Source organism: Neodiprion fabricii, chromosome 1 (assembly GCF_021155785.1).
Source record: "Neodiprion fabricii isolate iyNeoFabr1 chromosome 1, iyNeoFabr1.1, whole genome shotgun sequence".
Classification (NCBI taxonomy): Eukaryota; Metazoa; Arthropoda; class Insecta; order Hymenoptera; family Diprionidae; genus Neodiprion; species Neodiprion fabricii.
In genome coordinates, this window is record NC_060239.1 from 11,519,847 (window position 1) to 11,533,412 (window position 13,566).

Genomic DNA, 13,566 nt, shown 5'->3' on the forward strand with positions numbered 1-13,566 from the left:
TATGGCTTGATCGTAAGTGTCCTAGTAACGTAAATGTTTCCGTTTCGTGATTTAAGTAGATAAAAAATAAGTTCTCCTTAAGTCATTAGTGTCCATTGATTTCACATCGATAACTAATTAATGCTTCACATGGCTTGATCGAATTATTCCGTCACATGATATTCAATTCGAATCGTTGTTCGTCAAACTTTTACCCTTTTCTCCTCACCAAGGCACGTAATCGAATTTCGTTCGAATTATTTCTGTGATACTGGCAGTTATGGGCCGTGAAACATGTATTAGTGTCAATGATTAGCAACTGCGAGTTTGATCAATTTATTAAGGGCATTCGAAGTAACCCATTAATTACTTTGCAGGCAAACAGGGTGACAGGGGGGTCCATCACGTGTGACAAAACGCGACAAGGGGGGGAGGACATACTTCGTGACGTCACATCTAATCTAAAATAAGAATAAAACTGAATATGGCCACGGGTGAAATTATTTATTAGATAAATTAAGATATTTAAAACATCAAAATTTATTGTATTTACACTTTTTCGGCATGCGTGGCCTGATTCAAAACATTCGCAGGCCAACTCGTCGGCCGCCCATAATGTTCATACACCGAAAGACCGATAACGATTTCGTTCGACGCTTAATTTTCCTTGTTGACGGCCATTTTTTTTAACTCTGTAGCTTATTTGTCATTAAAAATTAGCAAGTTATACAAAACTCTGTTTAATGAACAATCAAGTTCTAAATTAAAATGGAGGGGGGAGGGGGAGTGTCACATGTGATTACTTGTGACAGGGAGGAGTGGCCTGCAGGCAATTCACTTAAATCGACATTCAGAATTTGTTTTCAACGTGTTATTCCCATTAAGCGTGTTGTGCGGCACGGTTCAGCACTCTCGTTGCAATCTCAAATCTCACATCAGAATCCCAAAATTTATTGAAAATTGCTGTACTAAATGGTAAAGTAATTTACAACATATACTTATACATATAGGCCGTGCATTGCAAAAGTGTTATGATTTAATTTTCATTTGACGTCGAGTTGATAGCACTTTCGAAAACAAGTTCCATCTAACTATTGGATAACTCCGTTTATTGGGAGACAAATGGTTATGCTCCGATAAATGTTATACGTGTGTCATATCGCCCCTATTCCGATTAATGGTTGCGCATTGAAAATTTAAGTTTCAATGAAATACATCTTTACCAAACACATTAATAGCTTATCGACTCGTGTTTGCAAATCACGTACCCCGTGCGGGAAATTATACACTAGTTGTTTGCATTTATCAAATTGTGGAGCGTGTGAAGTTTAGTTGCTGTAAATCCACTGTTGTGGTGAGATACACATGTATTAATTGATTTAATTCATCATTATTGGAGGTCAAGAAACATATTCTTCATTATTGGATGTAATCCATACTCACGCGGTCGAAGTGTATCTGACGCAAAGTGCTAGCACTGCGAGAAATAAATGGTATAATAATAAGGATATCCGTTAGCGTATCACGGCAAAGTTTTCATCCGGAGCTCACCAGCCATGCATATTTGTTGTTAAAACAAACTTATCGACGTGTGAAGTTCGATCGTAATTGTACTAGAACCTCCTCCATTACTTATTGTTAGCCATTCTAACTGTCCAGAATCGTAACTATCAACTTTGGCGCCCAGGGCAAGTGTCTGAGTTTGCGCCCTGTCTAAATAAAATTATTGAAGTTCTTACAATGATATATTACTTATTAGCTCCACGCGTTGTACCCATAATTAGAACATATTCCAACATTGTATTGAATTAATAGACGGGGCATCGTTCTTATGGAAATTGTTAACTATATGGTTCGTTTCTACGCAAATCGTTTCAATCGAAAACTAATTCACGTTTCCCTTTTCTACAGAATTGTTTTAAGACACAAAGTTCCTTTTTACAAAGTTCATGGCAATCTTTGATTCGGTTACCTTTACGGGACCGGTATTCGATATATCGGCCTTTAGCAGTTTAGGTAAATATATCCAATTTTACGGTGTTGAATGTTATGCGAGCTGTACCTCAAAGCAAAAAAACGGCAGATAATGCTCTTCGGCTCACTACTCGTCACTTTCCATGAAAATTTCGAAAGGGAGAAAGACAACATAATATTTGCAACTATCGATAAAGATTGTGAATTTTTTAAGAACACGAAGCAGTTGCTAGAGACTTGGAGAAAACATTATTTTCTTTATTTTTGAATCAACAATTAAAAACATATAACCAAAAATGTGAATTACTAGCACGGTTTCTTTATAATTCTCTACTTGATTCTTTTGCAATATCAAAGGCTAGCCAAAAAATGACAATACATTTAGCGTACGGTCTAGTAACTGGAAAGCGGTATTCAAAAAAAAAAAAAAAAACAAATTCAAAAAATACAAATACGGTCACAAACCTAAACGGTTTGACGCTCAAACTTAGAATCAAGCAAAAAGTGTCTGATTTATCTACGCTTGGAGGAATGAATTCGAAGCATTTACAGTAAAACATAAAAACAATTATCGTCGGAGCGTGATCAGTAAATAACGCAAATCTTATTTAATTTTGATTATTCTAATTAGCAAGTAGTCAATCAGACATAAAAATTTTCTTATCGCATGAACTTTGACTCTAGTCCCACTTCTTTGCAAATCATTATTTCTGATTTGGATAATTTCATAAAAATTCTTTATAACTGCAATACTTGCTTCTTTCTTGACTAACTACGGAATAAAACCAGGATTATAACGCAGGGATGCAGGAACGGCCTAACAGTTCGCCTCTGTAAGTGCAGCAACGAGTGCAAGCTATTCGTCTGCGAGGTCAGGAATTAAGTTAGACGTAAGCGCGAGAAGGGCTTCGCGGCCTGACTCCGTCATCCTGCGTCGAAAAAGTTAGACAGAATCCAGGACATGACAAAACAGAGAACTAACACATCTCCATCCCGATCCAAATAGAGCTCCTTTAAATAAATTTAATCTTACTGATTTGACAATCAATTTGGGACAGGAAACTCACCGGCAGGGTGTTTCGTCAACGCATTCTGCATTGAAAAACCCGTGAACGTTACATCGCATTTCTCTCAAAATAAATTTAATAAATTTATGTTATCTGTTCATACAGATTTGATGCATTTTCACCATCTCGTACCTCAAAATGCTTCGTATAAATATATCTCTTCTCTGATTCATGTTATCGGCTAAATTTCGCATCAAAAGTGATGTGACAAAAAATATTCGTCAATATTTTACTAAAAAATAGAAAGATTAAAAGTCGATTTTTTTCCGTTTATTTCGCCATCCAATGACATAGATAACAAAGTTTTAGGACGTTAAATTAAAAAGTCGAAAAAATCGGCGAAGGTTCCGTAAAGGTTGAGATACTCATAACATCGCGAATCTTACGTCAAGTCTAACTAATTCTAGCTTTCGGGGTGATACCTTCCACGTTTTTATCACGAAATTGTGCGTTGTGATTTCTGATTTGTCGAACTTATTCTAACCAGTAAGGTTCCAGAAATGAGTTAGATAAACTTTCCGAAAGAAAAGTTCTGAAATTTTGGCAACAATTTGTCCGCTGGAATTTTTCTGATGAAAAACTCCAGCCTTGATTATTTAATCTGGTTCGAGCGTGTTATTGTCGTCCCAGACGTATCATCGGTCATCTTCAAAAACTTCCGCTTCTCTTTTTCGATTAAAGTATCTAATCTATCGGTTTTTTTTCCTTCCGAGCTTTCATGTAGCGCGTTACGATAAACAAATAAATATCTGTTCATTAGAGTGATTTTCCTCCACTACGCCTCTTATCTCGCATCGCTTTATCAATTTCTCATTCAAATGACCCCACCTCATTCTCAACCAAACCATTCGTTGATGGACAGTATGGTGTAGTCTCTTTATATGTTATTCCATTTACTCTGCAATAACACTGGAATTCTTCTGAAACCAACTGACATCCGTTATCTCATATTGTACTGCAAAGAGATTCGATTCTAGGCCTAAGCTTGGTAATTTCCATTTCTTTCACGATTAGGTTCAAAGTAGGACATCATCAAGACTTCCACAGGTCCTGTGTATCCTTTACCGTATAATGTAATGTATTCGGTACAAAATTATCGCGTACAGCAAATATCGATGTTTATATGTAGACACGGATTCTGACTTTCTGAAGCGGTAAATTTTTTGGACAAAACCGTTACATTGGCAACGTGGATTCAGCTAGTTGCAGTTGGCCGTGAATAGGCTTCCACTTAGAAGGATTAGGACGTGTAATTTAATAAGACCTCGGTTACAAGGGTACCACCAAAACTCTTAATAGTGGATTTTCATAGGACTCACAATTAGCGGGCTACATCGAGTATCATTTTGCCTGCTAGAATTCTTTGAAGTTAATTATTTCTAATATTAAATGCAGTGTCTATTTAAATTTATAAAATTGAGAATCTCAATGTTACCGGGTGTATCGGCTGCTCCGAGTCCCGCTTAGCGACCTGTCGCGCTGGGTGATAATTTTGGAATGATCCCTCGCGCCGAGCGCTCCGATTTTGGGTTTGATCGCTTCGATTTCCGGTGGCGCCCTCTGCGCGGAACAGATTCTCCGCGCATTTACCCCATTTCGGTAGTGTACGTGCATAGTCTTATTCATCCGACATATCCATTAAGGCAACCCCGAACTTTGAATGCGAGTACTTGAGTGACACAGACACGTTTGCGTTCTGTCTTTCAGAACAGCCCGTTGCACGTTGCGTTCGCTCCTTGTACCGTGCCTTGGGTTTCAAAGTAACCTCTCAGAGCACTACCCTCGCTGTATCGGGGGTACAAGCTTTTTATTTTCCGGATTGCCTGGATTCGTAATTGACTTATCAATTGGTATATCAATAGACGAATTATAAGTATCGTTTGTAGAAAAAAAAAAAAAAAATCAACTAGACTGATTCGCGTACTACAATCGCTGAAATTAGAATATCCAAACATAGTTCGAAAATTAAAGTTTATCGAACTCATTGTCCAAGCGCGATCGATTTTGATAAATTTAAAACCATAGTTCTGATGTAGCTGGCAGTTGCATCTCCCTGCGTCTTGATTAATACTTGGGTACTCAGTGACCTCAATGCAACGTTTGCAAAGAAGAAAGAGGTAAAAATTCGATGCGATAATTTTTAGAGAGCTACATTATAAATGCCGATTTCAGAAAAATCGTGACGTCTGTTATAAAACATGGAAGAATTGTATCGGAGCATCGGCAAAAAATGCTAAATATCTTGGAGAATTTAAAAGTAATCGAAAACAAAATAAATCTTCTTCAACTCATGTGATTTTGGGTACGAATTAGTGTCTCTTGCCAAAAATGATTTTCTATCAATCTTTCAATTGCCCTCAATGCTTTAGCCTATTAATCTATTATACATTTATCTTCTCTGGCAAGAATTGATTTCAACCTTCGCTAGTTCTTGCACGTTCCCCATAGTGTATTTGAAAATAACTGTACAGAAGAGTTTTGTGAAGATATGTTTCGTTAAAAAATGATGATTTCGAAAATAACAGAAAATTGATAAAAAATTATTCTCGTTACTGAGAATTATTCCGTACTCGATTTGTTATCCTAAAAAAATCCACAACTTTGTTACGTCGACATGTAACGGGGTTAGAATTTCAATCGATGACTCTCCTTAAAAGAGAATAAATAAAATTTTATAAAAATGTAGTGAAATATTATCACTCATCTCGAAAGAGGTCTGGGTTGAGATTGGAAGCTGAATCCATGAAGAGTAGCCTAATAGCCGTAAATGTCCTGTACAAAGTTTTATAAATACTTAGCTTCGAGAATCCCCAATCGAAGCCAGGCATCCGATCAAGTAATACATAAAGAATTGACAAGAGTCTCGATTCACTCACGTGAATCATTTCTCAATTCACGGATAATCTGATGTGGAACAAGGTATATTATCCGTATAGACAACGCGGCTCCATACGCTTTTTCCTCCCGCGGTTGATTCTAGCGTGAAATCAGGCACGCCTAATCTGTTCGCCGAATGACGGTGACGGCGTTGTATTCGCTCCGTATTCCGTATACCGCCGGAATCCTTTTCACCAACAGAAAATAATTAACCGCGTATAATAAGAATTGCGGATGAGATGATATCACCGCGTGTGTGTTGAAAAATCCCGACGAGTGAGTGAAAAACGTTTCAAGATCCGCGTCAGTTACAGTTCATCGGTTCACGAAGGTCCCGGGTGCTGATTGGCCGTCGATTTCCAGTTTCCTTCCAGGATGCGTTTCGTTCTGTCGCCTTAGCAAGGACGCGAACCGCCTATAAGAGACACCGCGCGAGTCTCCGTACCGTAGTTGATTTCCGAACAGCGTTCTGCCTTCTCGCCCGATCGTCGCTCCTCGAAGAAGCTCTCGAGACCCCACCACCTCTGCATAAGGACTACTTAAACAAGGACCTTCGACGAGTGGTCGCAAGCGGGTGACGCCGGCGATAAAGAACGTATCGGCGAAGATGCCGCGAACCTTGGCGAAAGGGCTCCTCGTCCTCCTGGCACTTAATTCCGCGACTTGCTCTTTCGCTCCTCCGAGCGTCGGAGGTGCCGCGGAATCCGCTCTTTCTCTGAGCGACATAACGCAGCGGAAGAGCGGTTCGGAATACGTCGCACTCGGTGACGGGAGGACTAGCAATTCCGAGAGCAAGGGATTCGACAAGGGCGAAAAGGGCTATCATGGACTGAACGAGGATCGTGGTCACTACGACGATCGGGACAGCATCCAGAAGGGATACGACGTCGGTAAGCACAGCTCGGGACAGAGTCAGTCGGTAAATCAGGGGAACAACGAGTTCAAACAGCACGGAAGCGGGGACTATAAAAAGGGCTATCACAAAAGTGGCTTCACCAACAACTACCACAAGGACGAGTCGGGGAACAAGGCCAGCTTCTACGAGGACAGCGACGACGAACGCGGTCACAGGGGATACGACAATCGCGCCGGGTATTACGGGAAAAAGGCTGACGACGCCTACAGAGACGGAAGGTACGACGGAGCCTTCAATGGGAGGAACAACGGGCATCAAGGATTCTACGATAACGGTGCGAGGTGAGTCGTGTTCTATTCCCAGTATATTTCGTACCAGATGTTGCGAGAAAATTGCCGGATCTTTGAGAAGACTGAATTGTCGGGATTTTTCAGTTTTCATTCAGCAACGGTTACCCGAGAATTTCACTGATATTTGAACTTTTCGATGCAACTGAAGTTTCCTTGTATTGACTTCAATTATTTATTTACGTCAGACATGCGTGAAAATTTGAGTCTTAAATACATCATAGACTTTTTGTAAAAGCTTGGGATTAATCTGGCTGAACAGAGTATAACTTGTGGACATTTCGACGATGAATAACCAAACTTTAAATATTCTGTAGTACGAGTTCCAATTTCGCATTTTAAAAGTTTTTCAACCGAAATTCTTATCAAGTTACCACTTTTAGTATACAACGTTCGTTCGCAACCTTTCGATACGCCAAAAACTGATCGATAAACCAATAAAAATTTTATTCGTAAAATAGAAAAAACTTATCCAAATAACTTTCAAATCAAAATGTTAACTTTAATATTAAATTCACGAAGTATCCAACAAATGGTAATTCTTAAGCGACCCCCCCCCCCCCCTCTTCCCCCTTCCCGCACCCTTTCGAAATTGTAAGAATAGAAGTTCGAAAATGAAAATTCATTCAAATTTGGCTATACGGAAAGTTTTTTCCTTCTTAAAAATTCTACAAGTGATGCGCATTACGTAAGGTAAACATTTTTCACGACCAAGTGCATTTAAGAATGCAGCATGTGAAAATTTCTAGCCTGACAGACTAATTTAAGTCTTAAACAGTCACGTCGGAGGACGGAGAAGAAACTGTTCCGATCTACTGGGAAATTCATTAAAGGTATTAATTTTAATTTCATTAAAAATTTTTCGTAGATACGACAATCGGCAAGGCCACGCTGACGGTTACGACGACAGTCGATATCACGATGACAGAAGGAACTATCTGCATGATGGTTCCGGCAGATACTACGACAGGAATGGAAACGAAGTTTATTACCGCAGAGAGCAGCCCTATCAGCAGCCTTATCACAGTCACGCTCAATACCCTCAGGCGCCTTTGGTCTCCGGACCACTCTACTCCAAGGATTACCTAGACGCCCCACCACCAAGGTATATTTCCTCCGAGGAGTCCTACAGAGGCGGAAGAAGATTTGGGTAATTGTTGAGACGTTGTGTTTTACGACATCGCACGAGACAATGCAATGCCAATTACGCAGCCCTGATAATAATTATTCCTACAATTGTGTCTAGCTGGTATAACATGGCCGACGTGTATTTTAAGTCACGTGAGTGACGCTTATTCCTTAAAAAAAAAATGTCGTACGTGCGATCTGTATTATCCCCAAATTAGCAAAGCAAAGCAAAGTACAGTCAACCCGGTGTCTATTTAAAAGATCTAACGAAAAAAAAAAACTAGCTGCGGTCAGCGGTCAATCACCCTGCGATTGTCCGGATCGTGATCGTGAGTTGGCCAGACATTCTGAGCCTGTCATGCTCTCTGGACTGGACATTAGTTCTGCTTCTAGTGTACCGTTGAGGAATCAACGTAGATTTTATTCTCTCTCCTTATTCGTATTCTATAAACATGCTGAGAGATTTCTTGGCTGCGTATTAAATTTTATGCGTGTTTCATAATTTTTGGTTCGTTGTAATATTCAGTTGAGATATATTTGCTGAATATCGTTGTGATGAAACTTCTGGTCAAGGAAAACTTTGATGACTTTTCGACTCAAAGCCTTTGGTATCACTTTGATTTCGATATCGTTACTAGCATTTATACGTATAGCAGAATGAAGTCTTTCAGAGGAACTAGTCAGAGTCATTGATGAATTGGATAAATGTGATATCGGTCGCGTTGTAATTATTTGATAATAAATAACATGAAAATAATGTTATCAAAGTTTAGTCTGTTCAAACGATGGATGTTTATATTTCTATAAGTTACAAACGGTGGTAAATAAAGTCAGACAAATGTTCGATTCGTGAAAGAAAAGATTCGTTCACTTTTGTGCAACTACCGTTAATTACTGATTGTATCGATAATCTGGCGATAATTATGGTAACGAGAGCGAGACATCTGAATCGCAATATATTTCAATAATTTTCTACCCTAATTGTTTTCAAGCATCAAGTCTGTCACAAAATAATTATACGGTGACGGAAACCGTAACTTCGCATCTATCTGCAATCAAAGTTGCTCGTTATAATACCGGTTGCCTTAATTAACAACAGCGTCTTTAAATGCAAACTTAAACTAGGTCACTCCTCCGAAAGTTTTTGTTCAACTCGAAGTGTGTGTAATTTCAAATAGCGGGCATGTGCGCGTAACACAATAGCGTGATCAAAGGTGGCACGTTGAAGACAGGAACTTCGGTAAAAAGACAGCGGAAATCGTTACGAGAGCGTATAGCGTCAAATCCAGATCCATTACGTTACGAACTGACATACCTGTCGACTCTCTACAATTTCTCGCACTGTCCTATTTCAAAGTTGTCATTTATTTTCAGCATTAAATAGTTGCGTGCGAAATACTATTTAAGTGAAATATCAACCGCGTGTCCACATCAGTTACAAAATTTATGCATTGTCGCTTTAGTTACAAGATTGTAAAAATTTTTCATGAATTTTTCCATACAACTTTGTAAACATTTTTCCGAGATATTTTTTCCGACTAACGGTTGCAATGAATTTTCTTTGCTAAAACACAATCATTGTCAGATTAACTCTACATTTCTGACAATGATTCATTTTTTCTTACGAAACCTGCAAATGTGATTCTGAAATTTATCATTCTGTAGGTATTCATATCGAGAAACTAATTTTTTTAAAAACTTTTTATAAGATTCTGTACCGTTTAGTTTCGATAGTTTGCTTTCGTTTCATCCGAAAAGCTCTGAATTCTTCGCAGATTCTCATTTCATGTACCTCTGAATAATTATTAACTGTAATGAATTGTTTTGAATTTCTCTGAAAAAAGTCGAACGCTGTATCTGTACGTTCCACATTCGTACTGAGGCTCAATTTACTAAATCAAATTTAAATTTCGAACATATGAAAATTGTTTTTCTTTTACACTTATTATATGTAATACACTGATGAAATAAAATTTCTAAAATGAAATATAACAATTTATTTGAACGACCACGGTTTACTTCATTCAAAACACGGATTTTGAACCAATTAATCTTCAATAGGCTGCACCGTTAGATGTTCCTGGCAAGAAATAAAATAGCTATTGAGTAACCCTACGTGTAAATCGAATTGCTTGCATCCTATCCACGTACGTGAAGAAATCTTGCACGGAAACTTGAAAGCTCGCGGCATATTACGAGTGCAGAAATGTTTAAAATAAAATAGAGAATGCCATTGAAAAATACAGAGAAATCTCAGAGTTTTTCGGAAAAATTTATACCCTAATACGAAAAATTAGAAATTGACAGCAATTTTCTGTATACATCGTACCTAAAATTTTCTTCTGCATTACACGGAGGGAAAGAATTATTAAAGTCAAGTGATATTTGTTTGATTCAACTAAATGCTACAGTCAAACGCGGCGAACACAACACTTATTTGATCCAATGAAATACTTTTGTTGGACGAAAGGCTTCCGACAACTCAATATAGAACTGAATCAAGCCTTTGAATGATCATGTTGACTATCATTTTATTCAAGATAACACAGCGTCCTTGCAATAATATGAATTTGTTATCAAGAAAATGTGTGATTGGAATGATTAAAAATTTGATTTAACGAACCGTTATCGTTTCGTTTCAAAAATATGAAATTCTTCTATCAAAACAAATTTAGCTTGTTTGAATTCATGTTTAGTTGAGTCAAGAGTTCAAACGGTTGAAGCAGGTTGAATGAAATTTATTGTTACAAATATCTTTTGAATTGACTGAACATTAGAGTTATTCAAGCTCACAAAACGTGTTCTTCGGACAATATCATTTACAGTTCCGTTACCCCAAAATTATTGCGGGATTCTCTCGATATTTAATGGTTAAAACCAGAAAACCTGTTGTGTATGTCAAGTGTAAATTCAACACGTAAGAATAGCTTCCGTTCATTTGCAGTCAATATCAATTACGATAACTCGATATCGTGTATTATTATGCTTTCCTCGGTTGTAATCGGTCTGATAACAAATTAGACTTACGTTGTCCGTAGTCGACTGAGTACCCGGTTTTATAACTATCTCTGAAGCTACTCCTGTAGCGCGAAAGTTCACCGCCTGGTGGGCGTTTATGGTACTAGTACACTGATGGTTACGATGAATTTATTCTACTACTTCTTTCAAAGCATGTTGTTTATCTTTTATCTTGTAAACAAAGTAATGCTGCTGATTCAACCAGTTACGCCAAACAAGCTCCGATTATATCAACGAAGTACGTCGTTCAATCGATCCAAATTTTTTGTTGGCTAGATTTGTGTACTTATTTTATCTTAAATACCTAATTGCTTCTATCAACGAACGTGCGACTTGAAGGAACAATAAATAAACTTCAAATGGAACGGTGCCAAGTTGACTCAATTTCAGAAGTATGTCAAAAGGTTCACTCGAAACAATACTTCACTCGATCGTGATGAGAAATACTTTTGTTGAATCAAAGAATTCGCTTGACTGAATCGTTTTGACAAACTAACTAAATCGAAATTGTTGAATCGAAGTCATCGTATTTCGAACAAATAAGGGATACTGGATTGAAGTAAATGGACTCCAACAACATCTATTTTGGAATTCCTTTCCCTCTGCGTATAATCTCAATTTACAATTTCACTACTAAGGTATTTTGCGTATTCGTACGGAGAGCAATACGCAAAGTAAAATTTTCAAAATTGCAGTAGTTCAAAATTGAGTAAAGTTAATCCATGAAAATAAAATTTGGGCATTATCATCCGCAGATATTTTCCCAACCGGAGAGACTATCACGAAACGGAATATTACTATCCTGGAAGAGGTCGCTCGTATGACGATCCTTACATTGGTGGTGGTGGCGGCTACCGTGGAGGTAGTTACGGAAGTGCTCATTCGCGAGGATACCGAAAAGCTTATCACCAACCACTGGACGCTCATTACGGATACAGAAGAACGTATTGATCGCATACCTGTTCCAATATTGTCTACGCAGCTACTACATGTACAAAAGATGAATGAATAAATTAACGAACATATTTTGTTAACATGAATAAATTTTAACTATAAATCCTAAATACACTGACACTGTGAGAGAAATTTTTAGTTCCGATTACCGCTCAGTCCTGGACTATTTTCATTTTTTACCACAATCGCAAAGCATAGTTCTAGGTAGAAAATGAAAATTAGTTTTCTAGCTGTTACCGGAAAGTCTAGTATCCGTTACTATTCTTTCTAATTACGATCACGGTTATTATATTTTCTTGTGACTGTTGCGAAAATTTAATGCCTGTGCAACAATAAATTGACGTTAAAGCCTTACTTGACTAAAAATGTAGAGTAATCCGAACAAACTGATTTTGCATTGCAATTACCAAAAAAGGATCGACGATAGCGCAAAATTGTTAGGCGTACCTCGTTTTTCGTAATTCCAACAATATTCAGTTTTTTCAACGATACCTGTTTTACTGAATTTTCCTACTTACTATGACAAATAAAAATTTTCTCACTGTATATGTCGGAGTCAGAAGGGACTCATTCCTTCCATCGTTTTGTCCGTTTTCCATACTTATCCGGGAATTGTAACGAATTCACAGTAACGAGAACAGAACCGATATCTCTGGTTGCCCGACCAAGACTGATATCTGCTATCAGCTTATCGCTATCTCTAATCCTCTTGTTTATCAACTCTCCACTAATCCCGTGACCGTGACTACGTTTGGTATACATATATCCCATAACACCTAATGACGTGTTTAGCCCAGCTCATAACGAACCATCTCTCAACGAATAACTTGAACTCGTTTATTAACAATTAAAAAAATACAGCATAACGCCAAAGAAATACAGCTTTATTCCGACCTGTAGTTATATACTCGAAATGCCTCGACGGAAGCAGTGATAAGATGTAGACTCCATTATTCTTTGGCAGTAGAATTGCTGAGTTGGAAGCGATATGCTTGCTACATACTCAAGGTCAAGTACACGAGGAAATCCAAGGCTGTCAAAACGATCGGATAAGAATTTTCTGAAAAATGATTATTTGATCAATTGCAACTGATATTGCACTTCCCGTAAAAAGCGACGCAAGCATTGCAGGCGCGTCACGCAATTCAACACGACGCTCATTGACTGACATATGTAATTGCAAAAAAATGTCGAGTAACTGAGAATACAACTTACGACCATCATCCTGCTGCATAACCACGGAATTGTCATAAACGATTCGATTAAACATCGTCAGAAATACGTTGAACGCGTTGAAACACGTCCGACGTACCCAATTGTACTCGGGGTCTGTGACATCATCCATGATGCCTTCGCTCCCTTTTTT

The 13,566-nt window shown here is 38.1% G+C and overlaps 2 protein-coding genes across 4 annotated transcripts in view; one reads left to right on the top strand and one right to left on the bottom strand.

Moving 5' to 3' along the window:
* LOC124187339 (flavin-containing monooxygenase FMO GS-OX3-like) overlaps positions 1 to 12,864 on the bottom strand; it is a 45,612-nt gene extending 32,748 nt beyond the window's left edge. Inside the window, exon 1 of one of the 2 annotated variants that reach the window (XM_046579719.1) lies at positions 12,743 to 12,864. The gene's annotated coding sequence lies outside the window, so the exon portion shown is untranslated. The remainder of the gene's footprint in view (positions 1 to 12,742) is intronic. The other variant, XM_046579678.1, reaches the window with a different exon arrangement.
* Positions 5,767 to 12,337, top strand: LOC124187723. Of its 2 annotated transcripts, none has more exons than XM_046579798.1 (3): positions 5,767 to 7,094; positions 7,969 to 8,205; positions 12,002 to 12,337. In XM_046579798.1, the coding sequence occupies exons 1-3, from the start codon at positions 6,505 to 6,507 to the stop codon at positions 12,195 to 12,197; spliced, it is 1,023 nt and encodes a 340-aa protein (XP_046435754.1). In that variant the 5' UTR covers positions 5,767 to 6,504; the 3' UTR covers positions 12,198 to 12,337. The 2 variants fall into 2 exon arrangements, with proteins under 2 accessions (XP_046435754.1, XP_046435746.1); XM_046579790.1 differs by having other exon boundaries at positions 5,769 to 7,094; positions 7,969 to 8,250.
* Positions 12,865 to 13,566: the final 702 nt, after the last annotated feature.

Coding starts and splice junctions, on each gene's coding strand:
- LOC124187723 (XM_046579790.1), top strand. CDS start 6,505: ATGCCGCGAACCTTGGCGAAAGGGCTCCTCGTCCTCCTGGCACTTAAT. Junction 7,095..7,968: donor TTCTACGATAACGGTGCGAG/GTGAGTCGTGTT, acceptor AATTTTTCGTAG/ATACGACAATCGGCAAGGCC. Junction 8,251..12,001: donor AGAGGCGGAAGAAGATTTGG/GTAATTGTTGAG, acceptor TATCATCCGCAG/ATATTTTCCCAACCGGAGAG.